At 42.5% G+C, this 17972-nt stretch overlaps 1 protein-coding gene across 1 annotated transcript; it reads left to right on the top strand.

Annotated features, from left to right (window-relative positions):
* The first annotated feature begins 2110 nt into the window (after window positions 1-2110).
* hs3st3l (heparan sulfate (glucosamine) 3-O-sulfotransferase 3-like) lies at window positions 2111-17428 on the top strand. The gene is made up of 3 exons (XM_008292802.1): window positions 2111-2598; window positions 16046-16275; window positions 17040-17428. Exons 1-3 carry the CDS (start codon window positions 2111-2113, stop codon window positions 17426-17428), a joined length of 1107 nt encoding a protein of 368 aa, XP_008291024.1.
* The last annotated feature ends 544 nt before the right edge of the window (window positions 17429-17972 follow it).

The raw sequence follows: 17972 nt of genomic DNA, 5'->3' as shown, positions 1-17972 counted from the left end.
AGGTGCCTTCAAGCAGAGAGTCACCACTTCAGGTCCTGATTGATCCGGACCGTTACTGGATACCAGTCTAAGGCTCTCTTTCTTTACATTTCCTCACTCTCTACCGTAAGTGTCCAACAAAGGAGAAAAAAAATCCTAAAAATAAAAAAATTCCACCTATCGTGTCATTATCTTCAGGTTTATTCATGTCAGGCTGTGGTCTGATCCCACTATCGTCTTTGAAAATTACCATTTGTACTCTGGGTCAGGTATGTTTTCCACACGTCTGTTTTTCATCTTGTACCCATAGGGACCTCTGCTAGAGTGGCTCAACCATGGCGCTCTACCAAACTGTTTAGAGGACCATTAAAGGGGTTGATGACAATGAAAAACATGTTTTATTCTATAAATTCAAACATCCTCAGCTGCACTTGTGTTAAGCATTCAACCCTCTGGGTTTAGCGAGGAATTAATCTGCCCAGCGTGATGGAAACTGGTCAATAAAGTGTTAATGAGACAGAAAACAGCATGATGATACAGGGACTAATAGTGCTCCATTTTATCAGACCAGATTAGATTATCTTTTCACTCAGCTTGGGATGAAAAGCACAAAGTCATGGCATTTGAATTGTTTTTCGCTGTCAAAAAAATTGTGTACATCATCCCATATCTGCCGTGTAAAGATTACTGTAACTCTTATCGCATGTGGTGACTGGTTGGCTTCCCTCTTTATAGCAAACAGAAGAAAGGACGTCCAAATAGCTCAAAGTTTTATCTTGTTGTTGAAAAAAAAAAAAAAAAGAATGGCGGATCTTTTTAGTCATCTCAGGACAATGCAGTGGTTTTATGGCACGGGTCACATCTGCTATGGGATAATGACAGGGGTAAGCCAAATGGAACATGAAGTATGTGCGTATCTGTGTGAATGTGTGTGTGTGTGTGTGTGTGCGTGCGTCCGTGCACGTGCGGTTGGGAGGGGGAACTAATGAGTCTCCTATGAGCTATTACCCGTACCTTAGCTCGCACTCTGCAATAATAAAAGCCAACATTGCAGAGCTCCCTAACAGGAGACTCCAACACTCATCTGCTAATGCAAGTGATAAATGAAGTGAGAACCACGTCTTGGATCAAAATCTGTAACTTGTTTCTTTTAAAATGTTTTGTCACTTGTTTAAAAATGAAGCATCTCTAATGAAAGCCCCATCCGAGGAGTAGTAGAATCACTGCTTATCATGGTGTGGATTCCTTTTGAAGGCATTTTTTGAATGACTCGCTGAATGTGGGTTCATACAGACTGGCATTTGGGGTCAGGATCAGCCCACTATTGGCAGCTGCCCTTCCTAGTCTAATGCTGTCTAACCACTAAGCCAATTAAGCCATAGGTCTTAGAGTGTCAGCTGCGTGTGATAAACCCAAATCCAAATGGCACCAATACTTGTTTACGTATTGATCCTCTGATCAGAGTATTTTGAGAGGTGTACTGGTATTTGTGAGGCTATCAGAAAGAGTGGGCTCATAGAGGATGCAGAAGAATATATGACAGAATGTAAAGCACTCAATCACAGTAGACAGGAGGGATAATGGCACATGTGAGGTGGTCTGTGCTCCATAGTCTATCCAGGGCCCCCCCAATAAATAATACTGGAATTAAACGCGCCTCAGGCCATGACCCTCCAATCAAAGGTATCTGAGGAGAGACAGGGAGACACAGAGAGAGGGAGAGAGATCCCTGGGTCTGAGATGAGCTGTGGTGGAGAGAGGCAGAGTAATCCCGTGGAGTGGAAAGAGAGAGAGAGAGAGAGAGAGAGAGAGAGCGAGATCCCCGCAGTAGAGCAGCTCGGATATTAGAGCTTTATTCTTCTCCCCACGGTGCTCGGATGGGCGCGTAAGTGGACGCACAGCCTGGATGTCACGCAAAAACTAGTTCCACTGATTCACTGACGCTGACTGATTAGCTGGTTCGGGCCGGAGGGGGGCTGTTCAGTGCGCTCCGGACGCGCAACATGAAGCAGGAGAGCAGGTGAAGCTCGCTGACTGAGACTCTCCAGGAGTTAGCGGGATGTTCACGGCGTTAGGATGTGAGCTGAACTTGTGGTAGAATGGCCCCTTATCCCGCATGGATCTCTGAGGGATGGCAGCTTTTCACCACCACAACCATCATCCCCACCACCATCCGAGCGCGGACCTGCGGCGCCTCTTCCACCGGCTCACCATCGCATCCTCTCTGAGCATCCTGTGCTTCTCCTTGGTGTATCTCCTCACTGGATGCTGCGAGTCGGAATTGACAGAAAACTCTGAAATCAAGCCACCCGCGCGCGAGTTCCTCGTGTCTGGGTCAGGATGGCCGTACGAGAGGAACGGAACCGGCGCTGCCAAGGAGGGTGCCACCGCGGCTGGAGAGGTCGCGCTCAGCAGCGGTCCTCCCGGGCTGGAGGCGAACAGCTCCGGGAAGGAGTGGACAGCCACCCGGAGGTTACCCCAGGCTCTCATCATAGGGGTTAAAAAGGGAGGCACCAGGGCTCTGCTGGAGTTTCTGCGGCTCCATCCGGACATCCGCGCCCTGGGATCCGAGCCGCACTTCTTCGACCGGCATTACGCACGGGGATTGGACTGGTACAGGTACGCACACATTACGCAAGGAATCCAACTTAGAAGCAGCGATGAATTTACGACTGAGTGTTCAAAAGAGATTGCTTTTTCTTTTAAAAACTAGATTGACTGTATTTAAAAGAGAATATGTCTTACTCTGGCTAAAATGTACAATTTTTGGTTAGAAAATTATACATTTTCTCACTTTCCCCCCCCGGATTTAAATAAATAAATAAAAATCACAACGTGCCACTGAAAGCTCAGTTGAAACCTGAGTGATTCGGTGACTCTTCTTTTAATTTAGACAATAGACTTTGTGCAATACGAAGTTTTTTTTTTATTACAATCAAACAAATGAGGAACCTCCAGCCTTTGCTTGAAGACACGAATCTCTTTGTGGTGTTTGCATACCCCAACATACCCACAGCTATTCCACAGAGGTTTAGGTGACAGTCAAAGAGACTGTGCCATCTGGCTATGACAATCTGTGCATGCGTACATGTGTGTGCCTGCAGTGTGTGTATGTGTGTGTTTGTGTGTGTGTGTGTGTGTGTGTACAGTATGGAGGGAGAGCGCAAGAGTTCTCACAGAGCAGCAGAGTAATCATCTCTGGAGCCGGAACCAGATGTTACTGTTGTCATGTGGCTCTGTTCTCGGCCTGTTTCATGAAAACTTGGAAATACTCAGACAACAGACACACATTTAGGAGGTTTAGAGGAACCAGTTCTGATTGGAGTCATTCGGAGTCATTCAGTCGATGCTGGATTTCACATGTTTCAAGTTAATTCTGCTTTCCTTTTTCTTGTTCTAATGGTGCCTCGTGTAAGTTCCTGCACCTATAGACCCACAAACTGCTCCAAATATGACAGATTAAAAATGCATCCAAATCGGGACTGTGCGGCCTGCAGTTAACCAGCTTACAGTACAGTATTGGCTCAGCTCTACCAGCCTGTTTGGCATGTCAGCCACAATTTAACCTATGACAGAGATAAAGTGAAAGGATGGATATCTGCTTCCTGGGTCCTGCTTTTACGTTGATGTGACCTCACACACACAGAAACGCAAATCACCCACGTCAGAGCTGTGGGATGTAAATAGAGGGAGAAAATGTAGATAATCAGGAAGTAGTGGAAAAGCCGCTGCCGCCTCTTGTGTCTGCCAGCGTTCTGCTCTGTGTGTGTGTGTGTGTGTGTTTGTGTGTGACACTCGATGATGTGCATGTGACAGCAGATTGTCACGTCCTCCCCTCGGACCAGATGGGCCTCGCTGCATGTCGAGCCACTTGACATCACTGTCAGCTCTGTCAATTGACCTCTGACTCCAGGTCACTTTACGTTGGGAGTTAATGATGTGTTCACACTAGTTCATAACAAACAGTGCACACCCACAGTACACAGACCGACAAATCACACGTGTGTCTTTGTTTCTGATGTTTTGGGGAATAAAAAAAGGTGGAAAATTATTTTCAACTTTTGTATATGTAAAAAAAATCTTTATCAAGCAGGAGAATATTTGTAAAAGCAGAATTACAACAACGTTAATGTTTTCAGTTGTGATAGAGGTACTGGAACATATGACAAAATCAACACAGGACAAAACAACCAGATGACCAAACCACCTCCTGTGGAAGAAAAACCAAATCAAAGCTGAACCAGAGCTGAACTATGATGGGAGACTCTTAACAAACTGTACGAAGTGACCGGCTGAGCTAATGCTAGCAGGCTAATGAGATGCTTGTAACCTCTACCAACTACAGCTGTGCTTCCATAAATAACTTGTTGGCTGAATTAATTAGACTCTTATATAGTGGTATGACTTTTCATCATTTATGTCTGTAGCAAAGTCCGTTGCTGGTTTCAACAGACATAAGCAGTGTCTCTATTATGAATTTTCCACGCGCATTTTGAAGTATTGTAAGTTACTCTTCGCAAAAAGTTTGTTCTCTCGAAAAATGGTCAACGCTCATATTGGATATGACATCAGATGACTCATCAGATGTTTCCACTTCTTTCATTGTCTTCGCCTTCAGACAACATGAATGTTTTTGCTAGCTGATTCTATAACATGTCTATATGCACATTTTAAAGTACTGCATAGAAAAGGTTAAAAGAAACAGCAAAATTCATAAACAGATACTCTTTAAAATATTGCTTGAAGTGGGTTTTGATGCTTTAAGTTAATTAAAGATGAAAAAACTCCAACTTTGCTCCAACAAAGCTCCAACTTTGTGAACATTCAGCTTAAATGACTGATTAACTGCTTTGTTGTCTTCACCTGTGGACAGCATGAACAGGGCCAACACATGCTGATGTGAAAGAATCATTACAACTTGCCTGAATGAATACAATTCCTGAAAACGTCTCACTAATCTCTAAGAGTTTTTTTTAACAATTAGGATACAACTGAATTAGTTTCCAGCTTTTTAAAATCAGTTTATTATGGCCATGCATAATGTGGCCTATACCAGCCCACTTTAAAGATGCACAGTCTTGTTTATTCGCTTGTAAGAAGTCAGTTCAGAGCCTGAAGCTGCTTTTCAAAACTTTGATTTAAATTTACATGACAATTATCTGGCTCCTGTTTGCCCTCATGTTCTTTTCCAAACAAGTCTAGCCAACCTGTCTGACTCTTTGTGTTCCGTGCCACGTAGTCCAATTCCAGTGTTACTCATATGAGTTATGGCCAAGAGCATAAAGTAAGACCCAGGTCGTAATGAACCAGAATGATTCTCGAAGGCAAAAGTGCAAGTTTCATATCAGCAAGCGGAGGCTCAGTGGCTCGACATGACATCTGTGTGCGGATGCGTTTTAGTTTAGACCCCTATCGCTTCAAAGTGAAGAGCATGAGCCGCAGTATATCTTCCACAGAATCACTCTTTCTCTGTTCGAGAGTAGAATAACATTTAGCTTCAGCAGGGCAATTGAGATCAGAGCCCCTGACAAAGATCCACTAATGGTGTTTGGAGCGGAGATTGGATCTGGAAGAGCGCTGCCATGAGCCTCAAGATGCACTGGAAGTTTCCTCCTCACTGCGCTGTCTGGGATCGATAGCGCTATCTCCTCGCTCTGACCTTGGGTTGACTCCAGCATTAGAGCGGTTAGCGTTGGTCAGCTCGGCTTCTGTTACAATTAGCAGGAAGCTTTATCCTACATTGGCATAACTCTCCCCCCTCTCCCTCATAGGCGCACAGGGGTCATGTTACACTCACAGCTTTTTCTCTCCGTGCAGCTCTGGAGGAATCCATTAAAATTGCTCAGCTGGAAATTCACATCTCACTCATGATGGTTTCTTGCTGAAAGATGGCATGACAGGCCAGCGGTGGAAAAAAAAAAAAAAAAAGACAGATAAAATGGAAGGAGACGAGATAAGGCTTGGGTGAGCTGGAGGTTAAGGGTGAAGTCAGTGTTACCGCAACCTCACACATCTCTGCTGACCTTTGCTTCAACCCGGGGGACTGTCATCAGAGCTGGCCTGTGTGTGTGTGTGTGTGTGTGTGTGTGTGTGTGTGTGTGTAATAGCTGACTTCTTCTGCAGCTTCTGTCACAGTCTGGGGACTGTTTTGTCCTCCAGACAGCCAGGCTGGTTGTATTTTGTTCTTGAGCTACAGTGAGATTTATCAATATATTATTGACTCTAAATTACTGGCACAGCTTTAACCGGAGAGGTTACATTTTCAGTTCCTTCCAAGAAGTCCCAAAAAAAGAGAAAAGACAAAGGAAAAGGCATGTTTCAAAATAAAAGAAGAAGCAGGCAAAAGCTTTGTGTTTGGAGGCTAAAACAACATTGACATGTAGCTTGCTGATGCTAACGTAAAACTGTTTGTACTTTAAAACATACTATTTTTTTTAAAACAGTCTATTTATTAAAGACTCCAGTGTCCAAGTGACTTTTTAAAATGTCATTCTTTGAAAAACCTTTTGTAAAAGGCCTTTAAGCTTGTATGACATTCATGATGTTGTGCTAATTGATTAATGCTAAAGAGAAATAGAGCTAAAAATGATAAATAACGAATGAGTTCATTAACAAACACACCACTAGGCATGTTTTCATATAGTTTTCATCATTTCTTTTTATATGTTGAGAAAAGAAATAAACAAATATGGTGGAAAAGTCTTCCACTAATTGCTTTAAAATGAATAAACTGACTGTTGTACTGTTGTCAGAAGGTGGCGGTACAGACTTTTCTTTGCCTGACTGTAATCAACAAAGAAGTCAGAAACAAAACAGATTGTTTTCCATTTGCTAAAAAAAAATCTAAATAAAAATTATGAAGACACAAACAAAACTTTAGCCATCTATGAGCGAAAAATGGAGAGTCTTCAGGAATTGTTTTTACTAGAGAATGCTCTAATTATTCTTTTGTGTTAGCGGCTGTTGGCCATGTTTCATGTTGTCTGGAAAACAGCTGATCAGTCATGTGTTTGTTTGGTTCAAATGTGTTTAAAAAGCATTTCCATCTGAAAATATGCCATTATTATGTTGTGTTAAAAGCTGTTAAGAACCTTCTTAAGTGAGCAAAAAAAACCCCCAAAAATGGTGAAATTAGGGTTTCTTAGAATTACTTGCCATTTCCTTTAACCTCTTCTAATAGAATCCTTCAAAATGTGCATAAAAATATGCTTTGAAAAACAGATAATGTAGATTTATTTTGAAAAAACTAGAACCCACGCTACCACTGATCGTAGTAAATGAAGCAACAAGCTAATCTGCACAGCTTCCATTAGCATTAGCCCAGATCCAGCAGTTTCATTGCTTTTTGTTTCATTTAAAAAGCACAATTGTCTCTTTGACTTAATTTAGTCATTCGGATTTTTTGGCTGTTATTTGTCCTGTACAAAATCTTCCATTCTACCAAATATATTTTAACAATATTTTTACCCTCCTCTCCAGTTAGCATTAGCCAAAGGTTAGTCATGAGCTGAAAAATTGCTGTAGCTAGAGTTTTGTTCAGCATTTTGCTGGTTTTGAGTATATATTGTCTGCTTCTCCATGTGGCCCAAGTCTTTCTGATCCTGTTAGAACCACTTTCTGCAGAGTTTCATGTAATTCAACAATGTTTGGTTGTAAGGAGAGAATCTCCAAAGTTAGCACACTCATAGACATGTTGGTAAGTCCCCAAACTTTATGTCTCTGGATGGATTTTATGAAATAGTTTTTTTTTTTTTTCAAAGGAATCAATATTTTGTAAATTAAATTCTAACTCTTAGGATATTGGCTTTTTGGAATTAATGCTGCAACAGCACTTCTCTCAGAGCACACAATGACAAGAATGGAGGGCTGAATTTACTCTTTCTTTTCAGAGTCAGCTGCTCTGATGGGGCCGATTCATTTGCAATTCATATTGAACTCGTTAAGGGTGGCTTTTAAATTCATACCCATACATTGGTGGCTTTGTCCTGCAATGACACAGCACATGGTGCTACTTGTGTTTTTGTGTTTGTACAATGGAGTATAATTGCCATGCAAATCACAAAAGAATGGCTGCCAAAACATTCGATGTTCAGCAGGATTCAGTGGGCGGGAATTAGCAGCGAACACGAAAGGCGGATTTTCTGATGAATCAGATTTGTTGATCTGCAGGAGAAGAAGTGAGTGATTTTATATTTCCTGTATTTTTGGCACATTTTTGTGTTGTGCAATGTCACGGTGTTGTGTTGAGTAATTAAAGCCATAGGAGCAGGTTTGGTTTGTGGTGCCGTGCTGGGTTTTGTTTGGGGTTCAGGTGTGGTCTGTCCTGTCCCCGTACTGTACTGGAGGTGATCACCATAAGGCCCAGACGGGTGGGGCGATCTGGCCCTCATTAAAGCCCTCCCCTGGGGCTTGGAAAGCAAAGACAGGGGGGTCCGGGGCCCCTCTATGATGGATGTCTCCTGGAAGTGGACAGGGCACAGCCACAATGGACCAACCCCTTAATGGTCCCCACATACAGAGGAAATGGATGAGTGGTCCCCCAATAACACGCTCATGTATGCGTACGAATACACAAATATGCACCCAAATCTCATATATGACTCCTAAATGAGCAGTCAGGTGTAGATAATGAACACGGTCAATGTGCTGCTTCTCTTTGATTAGCTATTGTTTCCTCCGTCGATCAAAACATCAAAGACAAACAGGCCAGATTTTACATCTTTGATCCAGCACACCCTCAAATCCCCCAATTCCTTGCTGCATATTTCCCGCTATACATGTGATGAACAATGCAATTGCTTCACATTTGTTAAGACACACACACACACAACACACATCACATGACACAGCATGCTACTGATGGGGCTCCAGAGGGTCCTGGCTCCCCCAGTCTCCACCTGCCACTCTTGGCCCCAGCTGAGGCCCAGTGCTGTATTACCATTCTCAGTCTCCTTACATTTACAGCAGCACCTCCTCGCTTCGTACACAACCTATCATACTGCACTCATCCTAATACGTGTAATCCCCACTGTTCCTGCTTGTACACTGTCCACACCCACCTACATGTATTTATCCTAAGCCCCCATAGGATCAATAGCCAGTGGCCTTGGCTGGCCTGAGGTTATTCACCAGGGAGGTGTGCTGAAACATTGGAAAATGGATGACAAAAGAGAGGTTCCTCAAAGGCAAACGGAGGCTTATTATAAGCTGCTGGATAATCCCTGTGTTCATCATACTGGATGTTTGATCTCACACTCAATAGTAAATGAGCAGTATAAGGATGTAGCTAAAACAGGGGGTTTAAACTGCCAATTAATTCTTCCATCTTTTTTGGGGGGATTTCCTCTGTAACACATGGTGTCTCCAGCCGGTTCTATTCACCTGCCAGTGTTTGGCTCCAACACACGGGAGGTTAATACTCCCCCCTTACCCCCATTCTGCTCCCCTGCTGTGCAGAAACCTGAGCCATCCAGTAGGAGTCACTACTGTGGCAAAAGGAGAAGATCCTGCACTGACCTCTCGCTCCAACTGGCTAAACAGCAAAGGTATTAAACAGGGCTTTAATATATCAAGTGGCTTTGATTTGTGCTTCACCTCAGTGCCTTTGTCCTTTAGCCATGATGGCGTGGTGTTCCACTCTGCTGTTTGGCACAATGCTGTCCATCTTCATATGAAGTCAGTGTGTGGAAATGGAGAAAGCGAAGAATATTTTTATTCATTAGAGAAAACATGAAGCTTTATTTGGAAATGACAACACCGTCCCAACAGCTTCCATAACTCATTAATGGGCTTTCTACCATTATGGGACCAGTGTGTAGCATTTAATGTATCTGTTAGTAGAAACAGATCATAATATTCATAATTATGTCGTCACTGGTGTATAACGATCTGTCTTTCAATCATTGGGCTCAGAGTTAGCCCTTTATATCTACATAGTGAGCAGATTCTCTTCCATGGATCCTATCATGTTTTTGCAGACGACCAGAGAAACTCACTGGTGCTTGTCATTATATGCGGTAAAATCACATATGGAAGGATAAAGGGTTAATATCAGAGGGAGGGGGTCATTTGATGCAAGTCAGTGATGTGCACTGACATGCAGAAATGCAGAAAAATGCATTCTGATGACACACAAAGTGACTTGGCGTGCTCTTCACATGTTTAGACTGCTGTTACTGTAATGCTGAAGCAAACTTTCATACGCGATGATTGTCAGGCCGTTCAAAAATTTTAAATTGTAAGTCTGTTTATCGACATTTATTCGTTTTCTGTTTCATTCCTGTAATTTTGTGAAGCTTAGGGTGCAAAGTTTAATTATTCATTTTTCCATTCATTTTTTTCCCCCTATTTTTCATCATGAGCAGTCGTGACTGGAATAAACTAATTTACACACAATTCATTTAATTATTTATTCTTATTGTTATTTTAAACTTGAAAATCAGGACTAATGAAAAGTAGAGCTAACTACATGCACAAAATTACTGACGATCGGTTTGACAACTGCTAAAATCTTTCAAATGTTACAAGGTTGCAAAAACAAAAATGTTCATGCAGTTTATGTTACACTGTCAAAGAGTCCGTCACACGATAAAGTGTACCTTAAAAGTCTCATATTTACCTGTGTGTGAGTCAGGTATGGTGTTGAATAACTATAATATCCTCTAGTTCAGTGATATTCATCTCACGGCTCATCAAATCCGCTAACCGTCTTCTGATTCACATTTTTATGCCTTCTGTTAGTAAATGTTTATATAATGTCCTCTTGCTGCTAGGCCAGGTAGGTGAGCTGCTTTGAAATGAATAATTTCACAGAAAACCTTTTAATGTGTGCTCAGTTTATCTGATAAATATTACTGTTTATTTATTAACGAACCTCTGGCCTCCGTTCATTTTCCAAAAGTGGCCAAAGCCAGCCAACTGCTCTAAATGAACGTGAAAACATTACACCACAAGGGAGCAATAATTTAAAAAAAACAGAAAATGGATCTGAAGATAAAAATGATGATGTATCCTGTGCTCCTGAAAAATATCAGCTAAATGACTGTTCTGTGGCTTTGCCCACTGAGCTTTCCCTCAGCCGCTGACATTGTTTCGAATTCTCAGAAAACGTTGCATAACTTTACCGTCAGTCCTCATTTATTCAGGCATAAATGGAACTGAAGTCACAGATGCGCATCCTCAGGATCACAAAGTTTCCTCTGCCAAAAGTGGGACAACGCCATATTTAGTTATTAGAAAAACTAACAGCTATTTTGTCTGTCAATTAGTGCGTCTGTGCTAAGCTCATATTCGAAGCATATTTATCATAGATCTTTTCTTTTGATGGTGCTCTTAGGGGCAGTAATTAGCTCTTTGTGCTTAGGTAATGGTATGGGACTCTTGGCTCTTGGCTATTCACAAGCAGATTGCTAATGGAGGCGCGTTTGTATCCACTCCCATCATTCCTTCATCAGTCACCCACCCCTTTCATTTAAAACACTCTAGCAAATGCTCTGAGACACACACACACACACACACAGATTTTAAAGGGTCTGGTAAAAATCCACCACACCCACCCTTTATGTCTTCAGAGCGTTTGTATGGGTGTTGTTTTTCTTTTTTTCCTTAAAATGTGTCATTTTATATACGTGTGTGTGTGTGTTAGACTGTGAGAAATGGGTCCACTGGGACATTGGTAGCATGGTAGCAAATGCACGACTAATGAGTGAATAATGAGTGTATGTTTGTGTTTTGCAGCATGTGTGTGTGTGTGTGTGCAGCCATGGTCACATGCCTCCATGCATGTGTGTGTGTTTGTGTGTGTGTATGTAACAGACTGTGTGGCGCTCCTCCTGCTCGGGGTATTGGAGTTAAAAGGGAAGTCTTCAGGCTAAGTGGTGGTGAGCACTGCCTCACACTGAATAGATCAAATGAAGTCGCTGTGTGTGTGTGTGCGTGTGTGTGTTTGTCAGATTTAGAGAAGTGGGGCTGGTTTGGGGGTAGGGGGCAGCTTGTATTGACAGGAGGTTGTGTTGCAGGCGCATCTGAAACCTGAGCTGATACCAGAGGACAGTCACAGCATCCTGTCCTCGCTTTCATCAGCTGTGTGAGTGTGTGTCCCCTCTGGTCTGTCTCAGTTTGTCCTTCATTTATTAAGGTCCCATTTATAACTCCGAGGGAACCTTTTTTATTGACTCTCTGTTTTGTGATACATCCCTAAAATAGGAGACCGCATAAAAAAATCAAACAAAGGCACCTTGATACTCACTGGTGGCTTTTCTCATTATGACAGAGACGACAACTTCAGAACCAAAACCTCACATAACACAATGATAGTGACAGGAAACAGTTTAAAGCTGCACTCGTTCATATTTTTATATTAACGATGGATCAGAAGACAACGAGTTAACTCTAAACTCTGCTCCCGTCAGCTCTGTGAAACACTTAAGTGTCGTTCAGCTCCTTGTTGTGGTTTTATTGCAGTCGTTTTTACGGTTATGGTTCAGTGTCACTCCTTCATCAACCTTGTTTTCAGTGAAAACGCTAAACATCAGAAAGGCAAAGTTAGCAACCAGCTGGTAGATATAGTGGGATATTTATTATCCTAGTTGTTGGTAGAGCCCAAAAGCAGAGCTAAAAGCAAAGTGAACACTAGATGACATTTTGAGAGGGCGTGAACAAAACCCCATGTTAATGCTAGTTTAAAGTTTGGTTGTTTAGCTGAAACAACTTTGATATCTTAATTATTTGTCTACAGATTGCTTCAATCCTCACAAGGGGCCAAAACAAATAAACAACAAAAGCAGCAAAAACACAAACTGAAAAAATTGAATCGATTACTGCAGCGTTAAATGCAATATGATGACATTTGCAGCATCACTATACTATACTATACTATACTAATGCAGTAATAGTTAGTATCATTAATAATTTAGTTTTTAGTAGCAACCAGCCCTGAAAAATGAAGGCAACCTGGAAGTGTCAAAAACCTACGTCCGCTAGCTGCTGGCTCCAAAAAGCCCTGGCTCCCATAGACTTGAATTGGCAAAGAAGTGATCACAGATCACGAAATACTGCATTCCTACAGCTCAGGATTTTTTTCTTATTAGTTTTCATAGTCAAATTCAGACATCAGGTGGCCAATGTGAAAATAAACCAATACTGAATTTTTAAAAAATCTTCAAAATTTTGCGGGGCAAGGGGTGTGGCTGGCTTGCGACGATACAGACGAAGCCAGCAGAAGGCGGTAAATGTGGGCGGGCAGAGAGGGCCTGCCTCTCAATCCGTCTGACCAATCGCTGCTCCTATGGCTCCGCCCCCCTCGACGATTTTTGCGTCGCTGGCTCCAAAAATCCAAGATGTCAACCAGGAAGTAGCAAAACCCTGGCTTCATTTTCTCAGTGCAGAAAACAACGGGTGATGTCACGGTAGCTACGTCCATCTGTTATACAGTCTATGTTTAGACACAACATTAAAACTGCTGACAGGTGAGGTGAATGGCATTGATCATCTCATTACACTTTCACCTGGAAAGGCAGCAAGTAAACACTAACTTCCTTGAAGCTGATGTGTTTGATGTAAGAAAAATGGGCAACATAAAGATTGGAACAACTTTAACATGGGACAAATTGTGATGGCCACATGACTGGGTCAGAGCATCTCCAAAATCATAAGTCTTGTGAGGTGTTCCTGGAATGCACTGGTTAGAATCTACCAAAAGTTGTCCAAGGAAGGACAACTGGTGAACCAGCACCAGGGTCCTGTTCTTCCAAGACTCACTGATGCATGTGGGAAGCGAAGGCTGGCCTGCATGCTCTGATCCCACAGAAGATTAACTGTAACTGATAAAAATCCCAATGCTGCTATGATGCATCACAGCTGGCTGACTGGTCAGAGTGCCCATGTTGACCCTCGTTCTCCGCCAAAAGTTCCTACAGTGGGCACAAGGGCCAGAACTGGTAGCAGTTGAAGAGGGCAGCATGCTCTGATGAGTCACATTTTATTTTCCATCATGTGGACGGTTGTGTTTTTGTGTGTCGTTTACCGTGCAAGAGATGGCAGCAGGACGCACTGTGGGAAGAAAGCGGGAATCTGAGCAAAAATCTGCTGCGACACCTTGTATTCATGTTGATTCTACCTTGACACCTACCAACTGCCTAAACGTTATTGTGGATCATGTAAGCCCTATCGAAGGAACATTATTGTCTGGCTACAACACTGAAGACTGGATCAGGTCCAGTGTAGACCTTGGTTTGAGGAACATGACAAAGAGATAAAGGTATTGACCTCCAAATTTCCCAAAACTCTGTTTGATCGAGCATCTGTTGGATGTGCTGTAAAAAGACGTCTGATCCATGGAGGCCCTCCTTCACAGCTTAGGACTTACCACCTGATACCACAAAACACCTTCAGAGGTCTGTGGAGTCACAGCCTCAATGGGTCAGCGCTGTTTTGACAGTATGAGGGGGACCTACACAATGTTAGCGAACAATATTTGTTTATATCTGCAAGTTTTGCTAATCAAATCTGATATAAACCCATATTCACTGAAACCCTGCTTTTCCTTTATTTGCCCATTTACTGGAAATTATGTGCATGTTGATTTCAGTAACAATTTAGATTTTTCTGTGCTGCTTTCTTTTCCAAATTTGAATGTTTTTTTTCAGCCATTTTAGAAAACCAGTGATTACCATTCATACATGGATGAAAGCAATGCATAACGAGTAGCAATTACCTTCCATTAGGGAACGCTTGAATTTTTGTTTTATAAATGGTAACCAATGAGAACAGTCAATAAACTACATGCGATAATCTAGAACTGTATGCAATGCATTTGAAAACAGTCATCAGAAATACAGTAGAAAGTGCAGACGATTTGTGGCTAAAGCAAAATACAGCTCTTTAAACTGCAGTTTAACCAAGCCGGCATGCTGACTCAGAGCTGCATGCGACCACGCCGCTGAGGCTGTGTGTGTGTTTGGTCAGTCAGTCAGGTGTGTGGCAGGTGTGTTGGCAGATGTCCCTGAGTCCCTGGATAGTCCTGTGGGGCCTCTGGAGTCATTTATCTCTAAATGAGTCCCATCTGCTGGGCTTCTGGCGTGGAGGTGGAGGTGAACAGAGCGAGGCACATTCAATGAAAGACTCCAGTGTTTGTGTAGTGCTGCTGTCACCTGGCTGTTTGTCTGCATCGCTGCGGATCTACTGTATGGACACGCTGTCACTGCTCATGCTGTCATAGTATGGTGTTTGTTGAAGTGACTAACAGGGTGTGAGGTCAGAAGAGGGTGTGATTACTGTACGCTCTGATATGACATGGCAGGGCAATCACAGTTTACGCAACTTTTCAGGAAAACATGTATGTAGTTTTAACCTGAACCAATTTAGCTCTGCACCCACTCATGATTAGCTGTTTTAAAGCTAAGCTAATCGCTAATACTTCATCTTTTCGGAAAAGGCAAATGTTTAAATTATTTTCAAGAGTTAGATGAAAAGATTGATACCACTCTTACATTTGTTTTGTTAAATTTGGAATCAGGAAATGGTTAGCTTAGCTTAGCATAACAGCTGGAGATAGCTACACAAGATGTGTTAATTCGTGATCTTTAGAGGTGTGGTTGGGCAGAAGTTTTAGCATTCAACATGAGTCTTTATGCTACCAGTCAGCTAAGCTCAGCGTCCATGTTTGAAGTATCAGAAAGATATTCTTTCAGAAAGTGGACAAGAGTGTACAAAAATGATGAACTGATCCTTTAAAGTTAGATTAAGCACATTATATCTAGTATGCGTCCATGTGACCCATTAAACATGGGTTATTTTCTAGATGGATCGTGTTTTATTTTATACCAATGTTAGTTTATTGTATTTAGGATTTTACCTACTATAGATCCTAAATGAAATAAAGTTTCTTTTCTGAAATTAAAAGAAGAGCTTGATACCTGAAGATAAGACATATGCCAAATCGATTTTAACTCCCTTAAAATATGTATTTTTTGGTTGTTTGCCCTATAATCTGTCTATTTCATCTATATTTATTTCTGCCTGGACATCATATCAGCTAAAAATAAAATTCTTTTTCCTGCACTTCCAGAAGTATGATGCCCAAAGCCCTGGACGGACAGATTGTTATGGAGAAGACGCCTCGGTATTTTGTTACCGTGGAAACACCAGCACGAGTCCACGCCATGTCGCAGGATGTCAAGCTGATTGTGGTCGTCCGAGACCCCGTGACCCGAGCCATATCTGACTACACACAGATTATCTCTAAGACTCCTGACATCCCTCCCTTTGAGAGCCTAGCCTTCAAGAACCGCACTACAGGTACACTGAGTCTGTTGTTTGAGCTCCGCTTTCCTTTGGCTTTTTTCACTCACCAGACCCTTGGCTTGCTTTCAGCTTCCTCAACCTGTTTGTTAACAATTATATCTTCCTCTGTCATTCATTGTATGTTCATGCAGCAACTTCCACTTGTCCACAAATGGAAGATGTGATTAACAAATACATGAATAGAAACGTGTATCTATTTACAACTACATTACAGTGCTTTGTAAACTCTTCATTAAAGGTTAAATGCTGCTAATAAGTGTCAAAACATTATGACCACTCCTACTGTTGGTCCTTCACATGCTGCCAAAACAGCTCCAATTCAACTAGACATGTAGTCTGCAAGACCTGTGAAGGCGTCTTGTGCCATATGGCTCCAAGATGTTAGCTGAACATCTTTAATATCCTGTAAGTTGTGAGTCACCCTGGTGCAGATTTGTCCAAGTAATTCCACCCTTCACCCAACACCGGTTCAGGGTTGAGCTTTCCTCAGATCACTGTTGGTGGACACTCATCACTGGTGACTGGGAGCACCCCATAAACCTTGCTGTAGTCTGGACATAATGAACTGGTTCTAATAAAACTTTTGTATTTCTGACACTGTTCCCTTTTTCCAGGCCTTGAGTTATGACAGTTGTTGTTGTTGTTATGAGATAGTCAGCTTTCATCTTCAGTGGTCATAATGTTTTGGCAGGCGGATTCTGTCAACTCCAAATTTCGAAGAAATCATGAACTTTGCTCTGCTGTAACTTTGTCTCTAGGTCAGATCGACTCTCTGTGGAGCCCGCTGTGGATCGGCCTGTATGCCCAGCACATGGAGCGCTGGCTGGCCTGGTTCCCCAGGACTCAGATCCATCTGGTCAGCGGAGAGAAGCTCATCTCAGACCCAGCCGGAGAACTGGGCAAAGTCCAGGACTTTCTGGGCCTCCAGAGAATTGTCACGGACAAGCACTTCTACTTCAACAAAACGAAAGGCTTCCCCTGCCTGAAGAAGCCGGAGGGCAGCAGTAAGCCTCACTGCCTGGGGAAGACGAAAGGGAGGACGCACGCCTCCATAGACCCGGAGGTGATGCAGAGACTGAGGGATTTCTACAAGCCACACAACCAGCGCTTCTATCAGATGGCAGGGCAGGACTTTGGATGGCAGTGACTCTTTGATTTTGCGGAACTAAAGGATTTTGTTGGCACTGCTTTTTTAGAAGCCTATGCAAATCTGCCGTCTGATTGAGACAGATGCAACGACTCAGAGTGCAGAAAAGAGAGCCAATTATCTGCTACTGACCAGCAGAGCAGCATCTCAGAGACTTGATGATGAAACCCCAGTGTCAATACAATTCAACTCTACCAATCCATCACCCCGTTTAAGTGTTTCAAAGTCAGCCATGTCATTTTATATACCATAGATGTTCAGTCCTGGTGGTTAAATAAAGCATTCCTGTGCAAAGGTGGTCATGAGACTGTGGTTGCTATGGGTTGCAGCTGTGTAAATGTTGAACAGTGAAAACACAATGTAGCTTTTAGTGTTGCTGGTCTGCAGTTTAATCCTGATGCTCAGTAGGCTGTAGAGGCACAAGGAACTCAAGAACCGACGCATTTTCACATTTCAGAATTTCCATAACTTTCTTTTTCTACCTGTTTGCTCAGCAGTCTCACTGGTTAAGAATTTAAGGGCAATCAATGCATACATATTGAGT

This window comes from Stegastes partitus, unplaced genomic scaffold, assembly GCF_000690725.1.
Source record: "Stegastes partitus isolate 25-593 unplaced genomic scaffold, Stegastes_partitus-1.0.2 Scaffold834, whole genome shotgun sequence".
Classification (NCBI taxonomy): Eukaryota; Metazoa; Chordata; class Actinopteri; family Pomacentridae; genus Stegastes; species Stegastes partitus.
The sequence above is the reverse complement of the archived record's forward strand: the minus strand, read 5'-3'. Positions and strand labels throughout refer to the sequence as shown.